At 44.6% G+C, this 19,736-nt stretch overlaps 1 protein-coding gene across 5 annotated transcripts in view; it reads right to left on the reverse strand.

Annotated features, from left to right (window-relative positions):
- Positions 1-19,736, reverse strand: part of Dclk1 (doublecortin like kinase 1) — a 278,427-nt gene that overhangs the window by 146,320 nt on the left and 112,371 nt on the right. For all 5 annotated transcript variants that reach the window (XM_057756934.1, XM_057756936.1, XM_057756933.1 and 2 more), the window contains exon 4: positions 10,896-10,995. In XM_057756934.1, coding sequence (XP_057612917.1) covers positions 10,896-10,995 — 100 coding nt within the window. The remainder of the gene's footprint in view (positions 1-10,895; positions 10,996-19,736) is intronic.

Below are 19,736 nucleotides of genomic sequence, written 5' to 3' on the forward strand. Positions count from 1 at the left end.
GAGCTCTGTGAATAAGGAGCATATTATTAACTCCAAGGACTCTGTAGGAACTCTTGAATTTGTAGCCAGTGGGTCAGAAGTGGGATCCCCATAGTGAGAGAAGTCTTGTTGGAAGTTAGTGCCCTTAACCCTGTGAAGTCTATATGAACTCTGGGCATTTAGTCCTGGAGTCACAATGAAGCCTGCCTGCCACCTCGGGGTTTTGCATGGGGACAGGTCAGGAATTCCCACTGTTCACCCCAGAACATTCTTCTCTAGAGACCTTGACAGATAGTTCCATTGTGTTTGAGGGTCCCATGGTGGCCTGCCTTCTGGGTACCAGAGAAGGCACTGTGAGAACTCTGTCCAGTTTCGGGGGTCAGGCATGGTGGTGCACACCTCTCATCCAGCACTTTGGAGGCAGAGGCAGGTGGATCCCTATGAGTTTGATCTGCATAGTGGGGCCTTATCTCAAAAGGTAAAATAGGCTCAGCTTTGTGGAAGTGTTGGGCTACAATCCTCAGACATCTGAAGGGATGACAAGAGAAACAAGCATCTGTATCCATCAATCTAAATAGTACATCCTGGGTCCTTACTACGTTCATGGTGCGCTATAGGTGAGGTGGGATATGGAGATTAAAGATGCCTCTGCCTCATGTGCAGGTGCTTATAATTAAGTGAAATAAAATGTAAACAATGGTTGTCAGTTTCTACCAATTCTGTTAGCCACTGACTATGTGATGATGTGTTTTTTTTTCCCTTCTGTCTATTCACCTGGGCCCCAGAGTATCCAGAATAGCCATCATTTCTGGGTATGTCTGTGAAGATGTTGCCGGATGAGACTGCCATTTGCTTAGGTAGACTCAGTCAGTGTGGCCATCTTCCTCATCATCTGAACTGAGAAGAGCCTAAATAAAACAAGAGGAACTGGGAGGAACATCTGTGCATGCCCTTCCCTCTCAAGCTCTAACAATCTCCTTTCCTTCTGCTGCTATCCATGGCCTGGGTTTCACAGGTTCTAATTTGTTCACACGTGAACTGGATAACCCACTATGATCACTTGAGCCAATTCCTTATTCTTTCTTTCTTTCTTTCTTTCTTTCTTTCTTTCTTTCTTTCTTTCTTTCTTTCTTTCCTTTCTTCCTTCTCTCTCTCTCTCTCTCTCTCTCTCTCTCTCTCTCTCACACACACACACACACACACAGAAAGAGAGAGAGAGAGAGAGAGACAGAGAGAGATCTTAGGAAACTATGAATAACTAGGTATGTGAAATACAGAAATATAATGAATGACCCTGGACCCTTACTTTACTTCTCCGATTTGATTTAGAAGACATCGCTGTAGCGTTTTATCTGAAACATTAGTGTGATCAATATAAACTGCACTCATTGTTTTTAGAAAGGCCTGTGGTGTGAGGCAGAACCACCACAACGTCACAATTTAAAAAAATGGAACAAAAAAAACTGAGAAAATAAGAACTCAGGGGTTGAGACAAACAAAAGAGACAAGGTAAAGCTTTATAAAACACATGACTTTTGTCAAAGGACAAGAGGGATTTGGGTGGGGTGAGAAGGAAGAAAAAGAACTCAGGTTTGTGGGACAGCATGGACTAAGGTGGATGTTGAGGAGAAGAGGTACTGAGGAGACCAGCAAACATCCCTTGGGCTGGAAAACAGGGGTTTCTACAGCTAGATGGGGCTGAGTTAGGGAAGGTAGGACCACCTTCACTAGCGTGCTAAGGAATCTGGGTGTGGACTGATCTTTAAACAAAGCAAAGCAAAACAAAACAAAAACTCAGGAGAGTCAATCTGTTCGAATAAGTTCGGGGAATCATTGGACCTAAGAAAGCAAGTTCATGCACCTTTGCAACAGCCCATGCAGGGGACACTGCCCTTGCCCTGCTGACGGAACAAGGACTTGGCATTAGAGTGTGGACCTCAGAGGTACTGACAGACGACTCATGTCCTGGGTTCTGGTGCTCCAGCCTCTGTTACAGAGAGTACAGAGGCCAGGGACTCACCCTGGAAACCAGGAGGGCAATGCAATCTGACGAGCTGACCAGCAGGGGATGAGTTCATGTGTGGGACGCACTGAAGTTTCTGTGGCTGTGGAATAATCACGGATGTGTCCAACCAGAAAGTTGGTTATATGGCTGCTTGGCTCGTGTGAAGGGTCAAGGCTAGACATGTAGACGGGGAGGCAGTCAGTGAATTTAGAAGTTAAAAAATCATTGTCAAATGTAGACAGCCTTGGGTTTGAACTCTGCCTTCTATATTAGCTAGCTGTGTGGCCTCAGACAAATTATTTATCATCTCTAAGCCTTAATTTCCTTAATTGTAAAATGGGGAAAATTACAGATACTTCAAAAGGTTCTGCTTATTGCTTACCATCTGGCTGCCATTTGTCACCATCATTGTGGGCCATCACCATCATTGCTGAAGCCATTAAAGTAGATGAACTTGGCCAGGAGCGGAGTAATTAAGTAGAAAAAAGGGATGCAGAATGAGTCTCAGGGAACAGCCACTAAGGATACATGTCAAAGCACAAAACTGGAAGGAGCCCAGGAGCAATAAGAAATGCAGAAGATCAGGCTGCAGAACACCACAGAGTTCCAGGGAATGAAATTTCAAGGAGGGGGGTCATCAGAAATGGAACATGCCAGAAAGAAATCAAAGAGAAAGGAGGGAGAAAAGAATCTTCAGCACAGTGGTCAGAAAACTGACATTATTTATTGGAATATTAAGTATGTGGCTGGTGAGGGAACCAGTCACAAATATGAAGGGATTCAAAATGAAAGCTTCAGGAATGGAGAGATGACTCAGTGATTCAGAGCCATTGCTGTTCTTGGGACCCGAGTTCAGTATCCAGCACATTCTTCAGGGGCTCACAGCTGCCTCTAGCTCCAAGGGATCTGACACCCTCTTCTGACCCCAGTGGAGACCTGCACATGTGTGCTGACTCTTAGACACACACATAAAATAAAAAGTTTCACCCAGACCCCCAAGGAAGTAAAAACTAGATCCCAAAGTCAACTCTGAGCTGGGTCATCTTCCAGAAATTTCAAAGTACCTAGAGACACATACAGTATTTGGGCCTACCATCCACTTCAAGGCTGCCAAAGGCATAAGCCCTTAGAGAGAGCAGAATCTTCAAGAAAGACTTTCCTTTTTAAAATAGTCTTTTGGTATGTGAGAGATGAAGCCTTGCATGTGCTAGAATGCTACCCAGTCCTATGTGGAAGAGTTCTCAGACAGCTGTGATGGGAACCCCATCATTCTAAAACAGAGGCAATGCTCTCCTGCTCTGTCATAAGGGTTTGTGGGAGACAGAAAGCACTAGGTGGGGCTTCTCCATGAACAACAGGGATTGGTAGACGTGGGTGGGTTTTTACATAGTTGGCCTGTTGGATGGGACATGAGATGAATGAGTGATTTGATGGATCTGAGTCTGCGTCAAGCTCATTAGATCCCTTCCAAGAGGATCATCTGACGCCCACGGGAAGTGAGCACTTTAGAAAATAAAGCCAAAGGTGGAAGACACTGACTGTCAAAGGCACATTAGGAAGAAGGCTGAACTCTCTCTCTCTGCTGAAGTCCCTGAAGCACCCCAAAAGACAAAAGAGAAAGTGGCTTTTAATAAGCAGTGATGGCTCATGCTGCCTAGTGCCTTCATCTCTGGTGTGGAAATTGTTCTCATGGCAACCAGTGGACTAGCCTGTGCCTGGCTTAGCCTCTGTCTCCAATGCACGGGACTCCCCCCTATTCCACTCCATGGCATAGCAGTCAATCAATACTGTACACCACTAAGTTCCAGGAAGGCTTCCATCTCTACTCACAGTAGGGGTGTTTGTGGTCAAGAAAGTCTTCAGCACTTCCTTGCTGTTTCCTTTTAGATTTTTATAGAAACAGTTTTCTCTTAATTTTAGTCCCACTTCTTCCCTGCCCCCACCCCCTTCCAGATCCTCTCTCGCTCCTCCACCCAACTTCATGTCTTCTTTCTCCGTCTCTCTCTTTCTGTGTCTCAATGTAAAACAAATACGTAACTATATAAAGCAAGACAAGAAAAGCAATCCAAAATCCTAAAATCAGAACAAAATAAAAAGAAAATAAAATTTTAATTGACAAAAGGCAAAGAGCCCACCAGCTTTTGTGTCCTTTACTCAGAACTCAGACAAACGGCCCCGCCCTCCGCTTTAAGTATCAGGCTGAGATCTTCAAACCAAAACGAACGCAATGGAAAATGAAGAATAAGATGCCGGATTTGACATGCTCCTCTCAGAAGACAATTTTGTCGGCCTATTCATTCCTAGAAATAACTTCTGAAACAGTCAAATCATACATCTGGGAGAAATCTGCCCACAAGACTTGCTGCGAACCAGCTTCATAACCCAATTAAAGCTACGGAGAGCTATTGGTCGGCTGTGAGCCATTAATCATTTTAACATTATAGCTCTCCCAAAGGTAAAAGACCCACGAGGAGCAGCAGAAATATTTAATACTCTGGGTCATAGTTCAATGCCGAAAAGCCTCTGGTCTCTTTAAATGTGAGCAACCTTCAAGATTAATACGAGACATCATATATGAGGCTCACTACCTACAGTTGTTGTTCCTGGCACACTTCCTGCTGCGCAGTACATCTATGAGTGGAAGAGTTTATTGAATGAATGAATGAATGAATGAAAGAATGAATGAATGAATGAATGAATGAAAGACATAGTGAATTTTGAAAGCAGTAATTTCAAACCACTTTACAGGGAGGCCTGGTCTTTACCTAAATTTCATTTTTTCTCAGTGTTTTCACTAACTGTGGCTTCCGGTCATCACCAGATCCAGGATGGAGCAGTTACAGGAATATGTACCAACTAGGCATGGGTACCCCACACCATGGGAGTCTTCCCATGTGAAGCTGAGGGAATGTCCCTTCTGGAAAGATGTTCATACCCAGGAAGAACACTGTATCCCAGATGGTTATGCCTGGAAAAGTTAGACTCATGTCTTGCTGGTAGGACACTACACATGTGTGTGTGCACACATCACACTTCAGCCTTCTTAGAGAAGTCTTCAGCTTTCATAATCTGACAAGTTTCAAGTCCGTGTCTCCCTTGGTGACAGGCACTTATACTCACAGCCCTCTGGAGGCTGAGGCAGAAGGATCTCAAGTTGAAGGCCAACCAGAGATTTATAGTGAGACATAGCTAGTCTGACAAAATAGTGAGACCTTATCTCAAGAGACATATAATAGAACTGCAGAGATGGCTCAGCAGTTAAGAGCACTGACTGCTCTTGCAGAGGACTTGAGTTCAATTCCCAGCACCCCCATGACTGCTCATAAGCATCTGTAACTGCAGTTCCAGGGGATCTGATGCCCTCTTCTGGCCCCCACAGGTACTGCATGCATGTGGCACATATATAGGCAAACAAAATGCCTACACACATTTTAAAAAAAGTAGAACACTATACAGCTACCAAAGCTTAACTATTTATTCTATTCTTCAGTTCTGTGCTGTTTATGCATATACAGATGTACATGTGCACACACAAATATAAATATAGCTTTGTTTCATCTCTCTTACTTTAAAAGAAAACTTGAAATATAGACCCTCAGTGCACACAGGGAATGAACCAAATCACACATCTGACATTAAGCCTGCAGGTAAGGAAAAGCAATTCTCACACGCGGCCGATGAAACTGACCTGTTACTGGCCAACAAGAGCAGTCTGCCTGGGAGCTGGCTTTCCCTGGCTTTTCTTTTCATTTGAATCATATAGCATAGACTCTTGTATATAAATATAGACATTCAATTTTACTTTCTTAGATAGGATAGACTCCTTGGTGTGGTCAGATGAACATTTCTAGCTCTACTAAGGCACACAGACCCCAAAGCAGAACCCTGTCATTACCAGTGGACAAGCCCCTACCTGCAGAGAGCGAAATGGGCTTTCAGTAGAGATTATTGGCTATCAGCTCTGTATCAGTATCTCTTGGATTGGCAGTTCAGTCAAGGAGACACACAGGCCCCTGAGCCTGTGAAAGCACTCGTTCACAGCTTAGACAAAAGGTTTCAAGGGGACCCTCAACACCATGGAGTGAAAACCCCTGAGAGCATTTCTTTAGCCCATCGGATGAAGGGCAGACCACAGACAGCTCTGCCATTAGCAACTCTGCAACCAGACTATTGATATCATTGCCCAAAGACAAGGACAGTGGATCAAGAGAAACTCAGGGGGCTGGCAAGATGGCTCAGTGGCTAAGAGCACTTGCTGCTAATGCAGAGGACCTGTGTTCAATTCCCAGCCCCCACATGGTGGCTCACAACCATCTGTAACCACAGGTCTAGGGGATTAGATGCCCTCTTCTAACTTTTGTGGGTACTGCATGAACAGGGTCCACACATAATCACTCAGTGCCCTTCCGGTAATTTTAAAAATTAGTGGAAATAAATTTGGTTCAACTAAAATCTGGATGGCTTTTACCAGTTTCCACTGTGTGCAGAGATAATTGTCCCCCAGAAAGCCCTGCTTAGGTCCCAACTTCTGATACCTGTGAACATGAAGTCGTATGGAGAAAAGGTCTTTGAAGATGTTCTAGAGATGAGGAGAGATCTTTTTCTAACAACTGGTGACCTTCTAGGAAGAGGGAAATGGGATAAAGATACTGAGTCATGGGGATGGAGGGGGCAGCTCGGAAGGATGCTCCCCACAAGGCAAGGAAAGCAAGACTGCCTTTGCCCACAGTAGCCATTATGGAAGAGGGAGGGACCGATTCTGCCTGCACTCCAGACAATTCTCTACCCATGACTTCAATTTGAACGTTCTGCCTCAATCCCTGCAACACAGTAAGTCTCTGGGCTTTCCCCTCACCCCCGTATTTGAAATGTTTATTTATAGTTGGTACATAATATTGAACGTATTTCTGGGATATAATGTGATGTTTCAATACACAATGTCGAGTGATCAAGTCAGGGTAATTGGCTTATCCACCACTTCAAACATTTTTCACTTTTATCTTTAAAAAAAACCACAAAACAAGAAAATGTGAAGTTGGGAGATATGAGTGAGGAAATCCAGGAAGGTGGGTAAATATTGGTTAAAATACATTGAGTACTTACATAAAATTCGTAAAGAATTAATAAAGGCATTTTCCACCTTTTTGTGATAACGTTCAAGATCTTTTCTAGTAGTTCCTGTTGCCCTAGCTGTCTAGCTTGTGGTCATTTGTACAGCAGCCTTAAGAAACTAATGAACTACAAGAGGCAAAAAGTATATGAGCTTCAAAAAATGATTTCCTGGCCTGAGTTTCAAGATCTCAGAAAAGAGAGATTTAGGCTTTCAAGTAAGCTGTTGGCTGGACAGTGATGAACCACCCATAATAAGACTATATAAAGATTATAAGTTGTAGAAGAAGCCATTAAGGGTGGGGACATAGGCTTGGAGGAGGGACTAGACAAAAATGTGACATCTAGGCCAGGTTCATCACCAAGGAGTTGATGCGGGCAAGGCAGGCAGTTTCAAGCAAACCCTGCCACTTCCGAATGGCAGTAAGTGTCACGCTCACTGGTTTGCCATTGGGGTCTAAGCAATGCCATGTTGAGCTTCCTGTCTCCAACCTGGCATATTCCTTCACTCTGGTTTCTCATTCTACATCAGACAGCAGGTGCCACAAGGGACGGCTCTGCCAGCCTCTATTGGCCTCTATATATAGCACTCTGGCCGCCATTAGAAGGTACCGAAACTCTCTTGATGGATGACACCCTGCTAAAATGGTTTTACATTCTGAATCAGAACAAGGAAAGCACCCCATGTAGCACGTGGAGATGGGAAGGAGTATTTATGGTCGTTCATTTCTGATGCTGATCCCGCTCCCATGTGGCCCTGGAAAATATATATCTGCTCCAGAAATATCCATTGGAAAGCCCCGGGGCAATGTCTTTGGGAGATTGCTAGCGATTCTTGGGGGGCGGGAGGGGGGTATGCATCCTTCCTAATTCCAGGCACACTAGTGGCTGGGTTCATTTCTAAAGATAAGATAAAAGCATTGCCTTGTTACACAAGGTCACCTCCTGACACCATTAAATCAAGTGTGCTTCTGCACTAGGAAAAATATTAATTCTGTAGATGTCACCTTTAAGGAAGTTTACTATGGAACTTCATATATACAGCATCAATGTTCGGATACAGCTTAGTAAGAAGAGATGAGCTGGGTTAAATCACACTCAGAGCATTTATAAAAACGACTCACATTTTAATACATTAGCCCAGAACACGCTGTTCAAGCATCAGGAAAATTGCAGTTGTCAACGTGCGAATTTAGACTGGGTAAGTTCATCCAAGGAAGTAAAACCTCAATTTAGATTTTTTTTCTTTAGTCAATTCTCCTTCCCCCCTCCTGTGCCCACGTGTTTCTTCTAGAATGGGGGAGGACAAGTTTCACAGTAAATGTATTTCACACAGAGAATTGGGTAGGACATATTTATTGGGAGAAAGGAAGTGAGGAGCGCAACAAAATGGTTTGTAGAGCTCTCTCAAAGGGCTAAGTGTCAAAAGATGACTAGTGTATGTGTTGTGTATGTGTGTACGTGTGTATGTGTGTACGTGTGTGTATGTGTATATATGTGTGTATGTGTGTATGTGTGTACGTGTGTGTATATGTGTGTGTGTGTACGTGCATGCATGGGTTGTGTTAGTCTGTGTGAGTGTGTGTACATACACTTGTGTCATCTTTTAAAATACTTTCACTTTTATTTTATTTTATCTTATGTACATGTGTGCTTTGCCTACATGTATGTCTATACACCATGCATGTCCCTGGTGCCCCCTGGAGGACAGAGAAAGGTATTGGGTTTCTCAGAACTAAAGTTACAGACAGTCATCAGCCACCCTGTGGCTGCCTGGAGTCCAACCCAGGTTCTTTGCTAAAGCATCCAGTGCCTTTAACAGAGGAGCTGTCTCTCCAGCCCCCACTTGTCTCTCTAGCAAGGCTTGGGAGGGAGCAAGGGAGCGCCCTTGCTACTGAGCTACACCTCCATATGCATTTTGATAATGAGGAAAATTGGTAAGATATTCTCCCCCACCCCCGGCAGTTTTCTGATACACTTCGCAGAAAGTCTGCCTGCCAGTGGGGGGTGGTTGAAGCTCCGGGCTGGCAGCCTATCTTACCACATCAGTAGCTGTGGACCAGCCAGCTGTGTGGCTTCTCAAGATGGACCAGGTGGGAGTGGCAGCCTGAAGTGGGCCTAGGACTAGATTAAGGGTAGGGAGGCCTTGCACTCCAGTGGCCAGCTTTGCAGATTGGAAGTGAGCTGTACTCCGGGCCAGGCGGACAGGCTGTTCTCATTCTCAAAGCAGCAAGTGGGCTTTCCCTGCAGTACACATCTGGTATCCCAGACCGTCCTATCAAAAGCAGTGATTTTCTTTAAAATGAAAGAAAGGCCATTTATTTTTCTCAAAACCCATGCTGTCAGCTCAGTGCCCTGGCTGGAAACATTTGCTTGTTCCACAAAATGGTAAAGCTGCTTTGTCCTTAAACGAGGTGGGGCACTCTCCTCCCCGAGCACGTCTTCTGAATGAGACTTCTCCATAAATCCTTGCCCCGAGAGGACATGTGTATACATTAGGAAGAGGGCATATATTTAGAGAAAACTTATTTGGAGGGAAAGAGATGCCAAAGTAATCCTCCAGTGAGGGCCTTGCAGGGAAATAAATCTTGGCGTTGGCACATTCACGCCAGCTCTGCTTGAAGTTTTCATGACGGTGGGCAGTTCTCCTTGCCCTCATTCCCTAAGTCATGGATTCGTGAACGTTTAGGTGCGTATCATTGATGTTATCTACGGACATGTCCGTGCTTCTTAATGATAAGGTTATGTGCTGTGACCTGCATGTTCGGGTAGCCTATGGGGGAAGCATTGTATAAATGAGTTAATAAAGAGGAATGGCTGGGCTGTGCCTGAGCACTGTATAGTCACGAGACTCCACTGTGTGTGACATCTGTCACTGAGAAAATGTCTACATGTGGCCCATCATGACAGCAGACATAAGTGGTCCGAGATGAGCATGAAATGAAGTTTTAGGGTGCAGCCTGGCCCGGCCAGCACTGGCCATTACCTTATTATGCACTTCAGGACCGTCCACCCATTCTGTCAATATAGCCACGAATTCACTTATGATTTCTAAAAATTTCTCAAACTAGACAGAATTTGAGGTGTCAGTAACAATCTCATAGTTCCCTAGTTAAATCAGAAGTGAAATTACCCCCGCAGGGTATCCTTGGCGATTGTTTTACCAGTGACACTGTAAGATTCTAAGGTGACTCCCCGGGCCCCACGAAAGGAAATCATTCTGAAAATCGTAGCCTTTTCTATCCATTTCTCTACTTATCAGTAACCCTCCCCCTTATTAATCACCAAGGGTCACATTTAGTTCATTAAGGGAAGGAAGCGACCATGTTGACACTTCGCAGATGTTAATGACATATAAATTCCAATGTACTTCAGGGACCCAGTGCCAAACCATTTTCTCAGGAACCAGAGGAAGCCACATGAAAGCTGAGTCTGGGAGCACACTTGGTAATTTTATGATTGCAAATCCATCCGCCATAAATTTTTTTAGGCAAATAAATAATTAAAAGTATCGAAATCCACACCGTGATTCTCTGAAAGGCATCAGCTTGGTTATTAAACGGCTATAAATTAGCCATTAGGAATGTATTCTTCCAAATGGATTAACCTTTTCAATTATCATTTCATCTGTTTTCTATATTTTAAAAAAATCAAAGAAATGCAAGATATAGGAAAGACAAGGCAGGAGAGGATCTGAAACTGATTTGGTGGCTTTGGAGTTGACATAATCTTGGCCTGGTGCAGTTCATTTTGGAAAGCTGCCTCAAATTTCCCCGGGTTTTGAACTTTTTTTTTTCCTTACCACTTTCATCTAGCAAGAAATCATCCTGGTAACGGAACTTCTCTGGTCCACATGCAATAAAAATGTCATCGTCACCAAAAAAGTCCTGAAGGCACATCACCTACAAGAGAAAAGCATGGTACTCAGCCAGGGGTCCACACAACAGCACTCATTCCCCTCCCCAGACCACCACATAAAGCCATTTTCCTCTAATGGAATCAACAGGGGGATTTCAAAGGCTCGGCTCCGGCATCTGTTATCAGTAAGGAACACGTTAGTGTGTTAGTCTCAGGTCTGCAGGAAGGCAGAGAAGGCGACTAGCCCCAGTAACTGTCACGTTTATGACTGCACACACCAACAGGCTATGAGGCAAGAGCTCTTTGTTTCCATAACACCAGGGATCCAGCTACTCATAGCAGGGACCCCCCGCCCCCCAGCTTCTGAATGTGAGTTCCAACAGCAACGAGAGCCAATGCACAATGCATGGCTTTCACAGCAGATATGCTTTTGTTCGTAACTGATGGCGTTATGTTCTCACAATAATCTAAGAAAAAAATGGTATATTAGAATAACCTGTCGACCCAGTCTATCTCTAGTTGAGATAAAACTGAAAGCCTTATAAGAGGAAGAATTGGAAAAAAGGAGGTTTTGGTGAAGTTTAGATACAGACATGAAAGAAACGCTACGTCTTTCTATCAGCATTCTACCCCCAATTATTTTTCAATAGTGGGGATCAAGCCCAGAATTTGTACACATTAGACTGACACTCAGCCACTGAGTTGTGTCTCTCACCCTTGTTTGTTTGACACAGAACCCCACCACAAACCTAGAGCTAGCCTTGAACTTTCCATCCTCCTGCCTCAGCCTCCCTAGTGCTGGGATTATAGCCTGGAGCCATCATGACCTCTCCCCCCCACCTTCTCGTTTTCGGGTGAAAGAAAACTTTAGACATCGTTGCATGTTTCTATCATCTAAACACGGAGGAGGCTGAGGAGAGGGGACCACCAGTTTGACTTCAAGGCCAGTCTGAATACCACAGTGACATTCTGTCTGAAAAACAAAAGGACTCCATACAGTCTATTCCCAAAAGAGAACTTTAAGGTAAATGTCACTTGCAGTGAATTGCGGTTGGGATGACTCATTTGCAAGCTTGAAGATGCTTCTACAGTGATTTGTTCGTAACATGGGTCATGCTGATGCTGGACCACTGCTCAATCCTATGCATTCCCAGTTTCTTCTCACCATGTGGGTGAATCACAAGGTGACTCTGCCCCACTTCTCTGCAGCAGGAAAACAGTGCCCCAAAAGCAAGGTGGAGGGAGAAAGGCTTTATTTGGCCTGCAGGTTATAGTTTATCATCAAGGGAAGGCAAGAGCCTGGAGGCAGGAACTGAAAGAGACCGCGGAGGAACACTGTGTACACGCTTGCTCCCGGGCTCGTGTTAGCTACCTTTCTTATAGCCCAAGCCCACCTAAGGGATGGCACTACCCACGGTGGGCTGGGTCCTAGTGTGTCAATTATCAGTCCAGAAAATGCCACACTGTCATGCCCACAGCCCAAGTGGATAGAGGCAGTTCTTCAACTGGGGATCCCTCTTACTAGGTGTATCCAGTTGACAAGGAAACTCTCCAGGGAAGAGCTGTGCAAAACAGCCTTTTGAGTGGCATTTTCCTCTGGGTACTTGGACATCAGAGAAACACGTGTGGCAGGCGAGATGTTAAAGCCCTGTGGTTATGGTCAGCATCTCTTTCACCTGCCGGCTAGCCACGGGTGCCTCTGGGGCTTTGTGTCTTGGTCAGCCTTTGGCAGTGCTACTGTGTCACGTCTCACAAGTGTGGGACTCAGAGCTGTGAGTTGGGAGCGAGGGCATTCTCTGCAGTGTGTCAAGTTCTGAGTCAAATAATGTATATATATATATATATATATATATACATATATATGCATATATATATATATATGTTTAAATTTCTAGTTGGCCCTGGGGATATTTATTTAACCCTATAATATACTCGATACCCAAGAATAGGACCCAAGTTTACTCTCCAGAACCTATGGTTTCTGTTTGTTCGTTTTTGCTTTAAGAAGGCAGGTATAGCAGAATTTATAAGCCCAATATCAGAGAAACGGAAACATGCAGAGCCTAATTGATGACCTTGAGAACGTGGTGGCGGTGCTCAAGGAGAAACAGAACTGAAGGGTCCACACTCTGGTCTCAACAAACATGTACCTATACACACAAATACGCGCAAATGTACTTATAAGCACATACACAAAATTTCTTTGAGATCAAAAATGTTGTTTTCTAAAGGAAATACTCCTTTTCTGCATATTCTACCATTTTCTTTACAGGGTATCATGTGACTACTCAACCACACTCAACTGTGTCTGCAGGTTTCTGCGAGGCAGACAGCTAAGCAGCGGGACTATGGCGTGTTCTAAGTGTGCTCCCAGCATCCTGCTGGTGACCCTTCTCCCAGTCTGAACCTCAGAGAGCACAACAGACAGCAAGACACCATCTTGGACAGTTTAAGCATGATTCTGTTGGCGAGCAGGAGATGAAACACGACGAACTTTTTGATGTTCCTTCCAACACCAGGATTCCAAGAATATGAAAAGAACACAGAGATTGCTAAAGAAATTATCTGTCATCGCGCAGCAGAAAAGACACGGGAAAAAGTCATTCCAGTGTCAAGTAATATGTCCTCATTTACCGCCCAAGCTTCAGTGAGTGGAATCAATGAAAGTGTTGAACTGTCTGACACGCTGGAGGTTTTCTGCTGAACGTCATTTTGCCTCCCCTGCTTACAGCATCTCATTGGAAAATGGCAGCATGCTCCATAGATGAAATTAAAAAACAAAGCCGTTCCTTGTGAGATGCCATGATAAAACAGCTGAGAACAAAAAAAAAAAAAGGTTTAGATTAAAAGAAAGGAGGATTGGGGGGAAACGGATGCGTTTAGACTGCTGTAATGGAGTCCATCCATCAGAGAAGAGCCACAGAGGGAGGTTATAGCCCTTTTTCTCTGGGAAAATGCAGGGTGGGAATTTTCCTTGAGGTCTTTTTGAGCATTCTGGCATCAAGGAGTTAAAGAAAGTAGAGAAACGCTAAACGATTTTTGCGTGATAATCTGATCTTATATCTATGAAGTGTTGATCACTTTAAAACTTAATTGTACTCGAAACTCAGCTTGGTTACCAGTTTTAAAATATAAGTTACATTTGAGAATAAAGTGCATGCTTCATGCTGCCAGGAATCAGGAATATGGGCCTCATCTGCTCCAAAAATCTCTGCTCAGTTGTGGTCAGAAGGATCTATCAAGATGGGGCAAATGTAAGAGAGGTCTTGAGGAAGGAGGCATACGCAGACTGAATAACTCCTGTTCAAGCCTTCCTGTTTTATTGGCAGCATCCTCTTACCCACACCAGCTCTCCAAGAGCTGGGATGCCTGTATCTGTTCTTCCCCATTCTTACTGTAGCTGTGTGTTGATTCCCCACCACATCTCCAAATCCCGGGCATCCCCAACCCATCTCCCTAGAGCTGCCATCATCCTGTCTGCCCGGAGTCCAGGGACCTCCTTCAGGAACCTTGGCAGAAGGTTCTTGTAGAAGTCTGATTCCTTGCCCCTTTCTCTGCAATCCATTCTGTTTAGTTTTGTCTGTCTGCCATTTCCATAGGAAAATTACGAATTCTCTTTCTGTAGCTCAGAAACCATCGATGGCTTATCATCAACAGAAAGTCGGTCTTTTGGAGCTGGCATTCCAGATGTCCTTGCATCTGTCTCCAGCTCCACCTACCAATGTCTCCAGTCATAACCAGTCTGTTGAGTGATAAACATTGTTGGATGGTTGGATGGCTGGGTGGATGGACAGTTTGTGCTCTAAAATGAATGTGTATCAGCTGATTCTATTCTCTAAAAAGGGGCTTATGCTTTCCTACTTGTATGCTTTCTTTTCCATAAAAATGCCCCTATATTGAGTCCACTTTCATATAGGCTTGTTCTGAGTCCCTTCTATGGACCAAGGTCCAGTTGAAGGTTCATGCCCTACCTTCCCCATCCCCTCCAAACCAAAGGGTTACACCCTTGTTCTTAAGCTGCTCTCATCATTCAATAGATGCTTATTGACCACTTATTCGATAGCCTCAGAAATGTGTGTCCCCATCTTTTCTCTGTCCTTCTTCAGTCTATAGATCTATGGACTCAAAATCCTTACAACTCGCAACACAGTGTTTGTGCTTGTGAATCGATAAGTCACCAAAAGACACCCACACGATTTTCTAGTGATTTTTGCCGAAGGGCTGAGGTACTGTGTCTGAATTGCTCTGCCTTCTCTCAGTTGTCCTGAAATGAACTTGTATTAAAGAATTCACATCCAGTCTGGGCAGAACAGGGTCTCTTGGTGGTGCCCTCTTTGGTCCTACATCCATGTCTGCTCTGGCACGTTCCCCAAGAGCACAGCACTGCTGATCACATGACTGATCCTGGCTCTGCCACTCAGTTCTGAAACTCTTTTGTGCCTCATTTACCTCCTCAATCATCTGAAGGATTTGATATCTTAAGACCCTGAATAGGAAACAAATCCTCGATAAACTTTAGCTACTTTTTTTGTTACTTGACACAAGTGAGTCATCTGGGAAGAGGAGCCTCAGCCGAGCTAACGCCTCCATCAGACTGGCCTGTCTGATGGTAGGCAACTCTGTGTTGCATTTTCTTGATTAACAGTTGATGTGGGAGGGCTTGCACACCCCTGGAAGGGGGGGGTCCCGGGCTGTATAAGAAAGAAGACTGAGCAACCAGTAAAAAGCATCCTTCTATAGTCTCTGCCTCAGCTCTTCCTTGAGTTACCGCCTCTGTTTCCCTTGGGGATGGAAGGGAGCTAGGAGTTGGAAGATTAAACAAGCCCTTCCCTCTCCAGATTGGCTCGGTCAATATTTCACCATAGCAACAGAGAGCAAATTAAGGTTTGGAGCTTAACTGTTATAAGAAACTTGGAGGAGATAATTAACTTTTCTTATCAGTTTCTGCGTTGCTGCTAATGTCTTGTACCCGATAATTAAATGATGGGGATAGAAGAATTGAAGGGTTTTGTGTGTGCTGTAGCATCAAGAGTGCTTGCCCTTGCTGCTGTTTGGGAAAGTACAGTGGGCTGACCCAGAGTCCCATGCACCATAGGCAAGGGCCCTACCCTGAGCTCTAGCTCCACGGTGAAGGAGACAGACTGACCATTGCTAGACAGCTGCTATAACCTGAGCTGAAATCGCCTCTGACCTAGTCGGGGTCACTATTGTCGGGATGGAACACCACAACGAAAAACAACTTGGGGAGGAAAGGGTTTATTTTTCTCACAGTTCCATATAACAGTTCATTATCAAAAGCAGGGAGGGCAGGAACTCACACAGGGCAGGAACCCGGAGGCAGAAGATGATGCAGAGGCCCTGGAGGGGAGCTGGTCACTGGCTTGCTCCCATGGCTTGTTCAGTCTGCTTTCTTATAGAACCCAGGACCACCAGCCTAGGGATAGCCCCACCCACAATTGACTGTGCCTTCCCACGTCAATCACCAAATAAGAAAACTGCCTACAGATTTTTCCTGTAGTCCTGTTTTATGGAGGTATTTCTTATTTGAAGTTCCCTTTTCTCCGATGGCAATAGCTTGTGTCAAGTTGACATAAAGCCAGCCAGTACAACCTCCCAGCATGATGTTATTGGGAGCTAGTACAGCTGCTAGTGGACACCACCTGGTGGCAGGTCCTTAGGTCACGGAGGGCACAGGGCACCCTCAGCTCCTCCCCTCTTCTCTTCGGTTTCCTGGTCACGGCTTTGCATCCCCATCAGTTTCACCATGACCAACACAGCCTCGTCAAATACCCAAAAGCAATCACCTGTGCACTGAACCCTCCCAGACTGTGAACCCAAATCAACCTCTCTCCTTACAAGATGATGGGAACCCTCAATTACTCTGTGGTGGTTAGAACCCCAATCCGTAGATGAAGAAGGCAGCCTAGGATGGAATAGAAGAAGATCAATAATACAGGTCAGTTAGAATTCAAACGCAGGCTCTTGACTGCCAATCTGCAGCAAAATATGTTTTGTTTGGTTTTTTTTCCCAACAGAAACCTATACCCTGGCATGTGTGCCTCAGACATTTCGGGTGATGAAACAATTGACACACCAGAGTCGTTACGGCATATAGTAACAGTCTAAGCAGGCATCTAATAAAACATTTTTTTTCTTTAAAAGAATTTGAATTGTTTCTTTGGCTGGAGGAAAGCGCATTTCTTTTTCCAGCTATGAATTCACGTCTTCCGCATTGACTCATCATGCCAGCGCACTCCCCTCGGGAGACAGATGTGTACAGAGGAAACAAAATCCGGCAGACAAACATGGTCTTCCTCGGCGCGGCTTCCGGCCTGAGTTGCTTTGCAAGGGCAAAGACTGAAACAAAGGCAGTAAAGGCGTCTGCTGTTACACATTTCCAAATCGGGCCCACGGAATCCATCGCCCTTCACTGGAGTGTGGTCTCCATGGCAACAGAGACAGCAGGAAATTGGCCTAGATTCTTATCAGGTCCTTTAATCAGGACATTTTCTTTACAACAGCGCCCTCTACACACCAAGTGGAGGATAGCTCCCAGACACTGCTTGGAAACAGGGCAGAGGGAGAGAGAGAGAGATCTTTGCAGAAAAACAAAAACGAACACAAACCAGTGTAAAAATGAAAGCCAAGAAATCCAATCCAGTTATTGAACTCTTTGATTATGATATAACACTTAAATTTTCATTCAAATATTTATGGGTAATTTCTCACTCTTTCTGATACCAGTTAGAGACAGTGGGCATTAAGGTTCTATTGTTCACGTTTTGAAGATTTGTTTTTATTTTATTGATGAGCATGTGTGTCTGTGTACATGTATTTACACAGACTTCCAGTGCCCGCCGATGCCAAACGAGGGTGTTGGATTCCCGAGTGCTGGAGTCAGCGGCTGCTCTGAGTCCCCTGAGCTCTGGTTCTCTGCAGGAGCAGCAAGGGCTCTAGCAGCTGAGCCATCTCTCCTCCGGCCCCTGTTGCTCTCATGAACTTATACCTAGTGAAGAGAGATACTTTCTTGTGAAGTTTAAAAAAAAAAAAAATTGTCCGCTTCTAGTAATCATATAAGAGGCCGAATCATGAGTTCTCTCTTGATGCCGAATTCACGGTACGGCCTTTACAATCCGCGTTCATTTAAAATGTGCCTTACACGGTTTCTTGTTCTCCAACACTAAACTGAGATAAGGTATTTCTCCCCTTTTCATCCCACGCTTGGCCTCTATTCTGTCCTTGTACTGTACATTCTTAAACTATACAGTATTGAAATCAGCTATTATGAGCTTTTCTCTTTATAACTAGTTGTGAGATACAACTACAGTTGGTTATGTACTCACATAAAACTTTGTAAATTACTGTCTTCATACAAATACATCACCCTTGTACTTTTATTTCCTCCCTTTCATTTCTTTAATGATAGCCACACGTAAATGGAAACATGGTTTATAATAAATCCTCCTAGCAAAGCTTTCTAATTAAAAAACTATTAAAAATTTTTATTTTGAGCCTAGGGAGACAGCAGTTGGTAGAGTTCTTGCTGTGGAGACAGGAGGACCCAAGGGAATCCTCAGGACTGAGGTACAAATAAGATCGGCACAGTCGCATGCTTCTGTAATCCCAGAGCTGGGAGGCAGAGACAGATCCCTGAGGCTCATTGGCTAGTCCGCCCAGCTGAATTGGTGAGCTCCAGGTTCAGTAAGAGACCCTGCCTCCGAAATTAAGGTAGAGAGTGATTCAGTATGTGTATGTGTGTGCGTGTGTGCATGTGTGTGTGCGTGTGTGTGTATGTGTTGTGCGCGTGTGTGTGTGTGTGCGCGCGCGCACACACACATGCGTTTGTGTGTTGGGCTTACATATGACCTCTCTGTATGAGTACAGAGGTCAAGAGGGATGCCATGTTCTACCACTGCCTCGCTTGCTTGAGGCAGTCTCTCACTGAACCTAGGGTGGTGGCGAGCAAGGTTGACTAGCCTCTTGTCTACCTGCCAGAGCATTAGGGTTGCAGGTGTGCATGGGGCCGCATCTGACCTTTTATGGGGGTTCTGGGGGTTCTAACAAAGTTCTCATGCTTGCAAAGCAACTACTCTTATCCACTAGGCAATCTCCCCCACCTCATCTTCTCTTGACCTGGCAACAATTTTGTTTTGTTGCTTCAAGAGAGAAGAGCGACTGTAGGATTTGAAAGCGATTCACTCATTTGCTGGGTGTGCCCTCAGCTACTCGAACATCAGGTGGAGATGGTCAAATTCAACTGCCCTAGCCGCAAAGCCTTTATGCAAAAATCAGTCTCTCACAGACTTGGATAAACCAAAGACAAGCAGATGCCAAACGACTGGTTCTTTATGATCTAATTCTGTCTTTTAATAACTGATGGTGTCGTTAACAGTGATTTGACTTATAATTTTAATTCTCTGACTTTACGGTAGTGTGAAGCTATTATGTATCCACACAGGAATGACCTTAGCGTACACTAACTGCATGCACAGTAATGGTGGAGCCCTGTAGGACCCTCGTGTTGAATGGTGTACCGAATACTTTATGATAACGTAGGTTTTGTGCGTATTCAATGACTTTTCTTGAAGGTAGGCTAGCATGAGTGTTCTGAGCACACGCTGGGCCAGACTGAGCTGTGATGTGGGGTACGCTATTATATTACATTTGCACTATTTGGGACTTAAACTATTTTCAAGTTTGACTGTGATCACCAGGCTGCAGTCCCATCCTGATTCTAGAGGAATCTGCCCTGACTGACACTTCTCCCTTATCATGTGTATCCTAG

This window comes from Chionomys nivalis, chromosome 24, assembly GCF_950005125.1.
Source record: "Chionomys nivalis chromosome 24, mChiNiv1.1, whole genome shotgun sequence".
NCBI lineage: Eukaryota > Metazoa > Chordata > Mammalia > Rodentia > Cricetidae > Chionomys > Chionomys nivalis.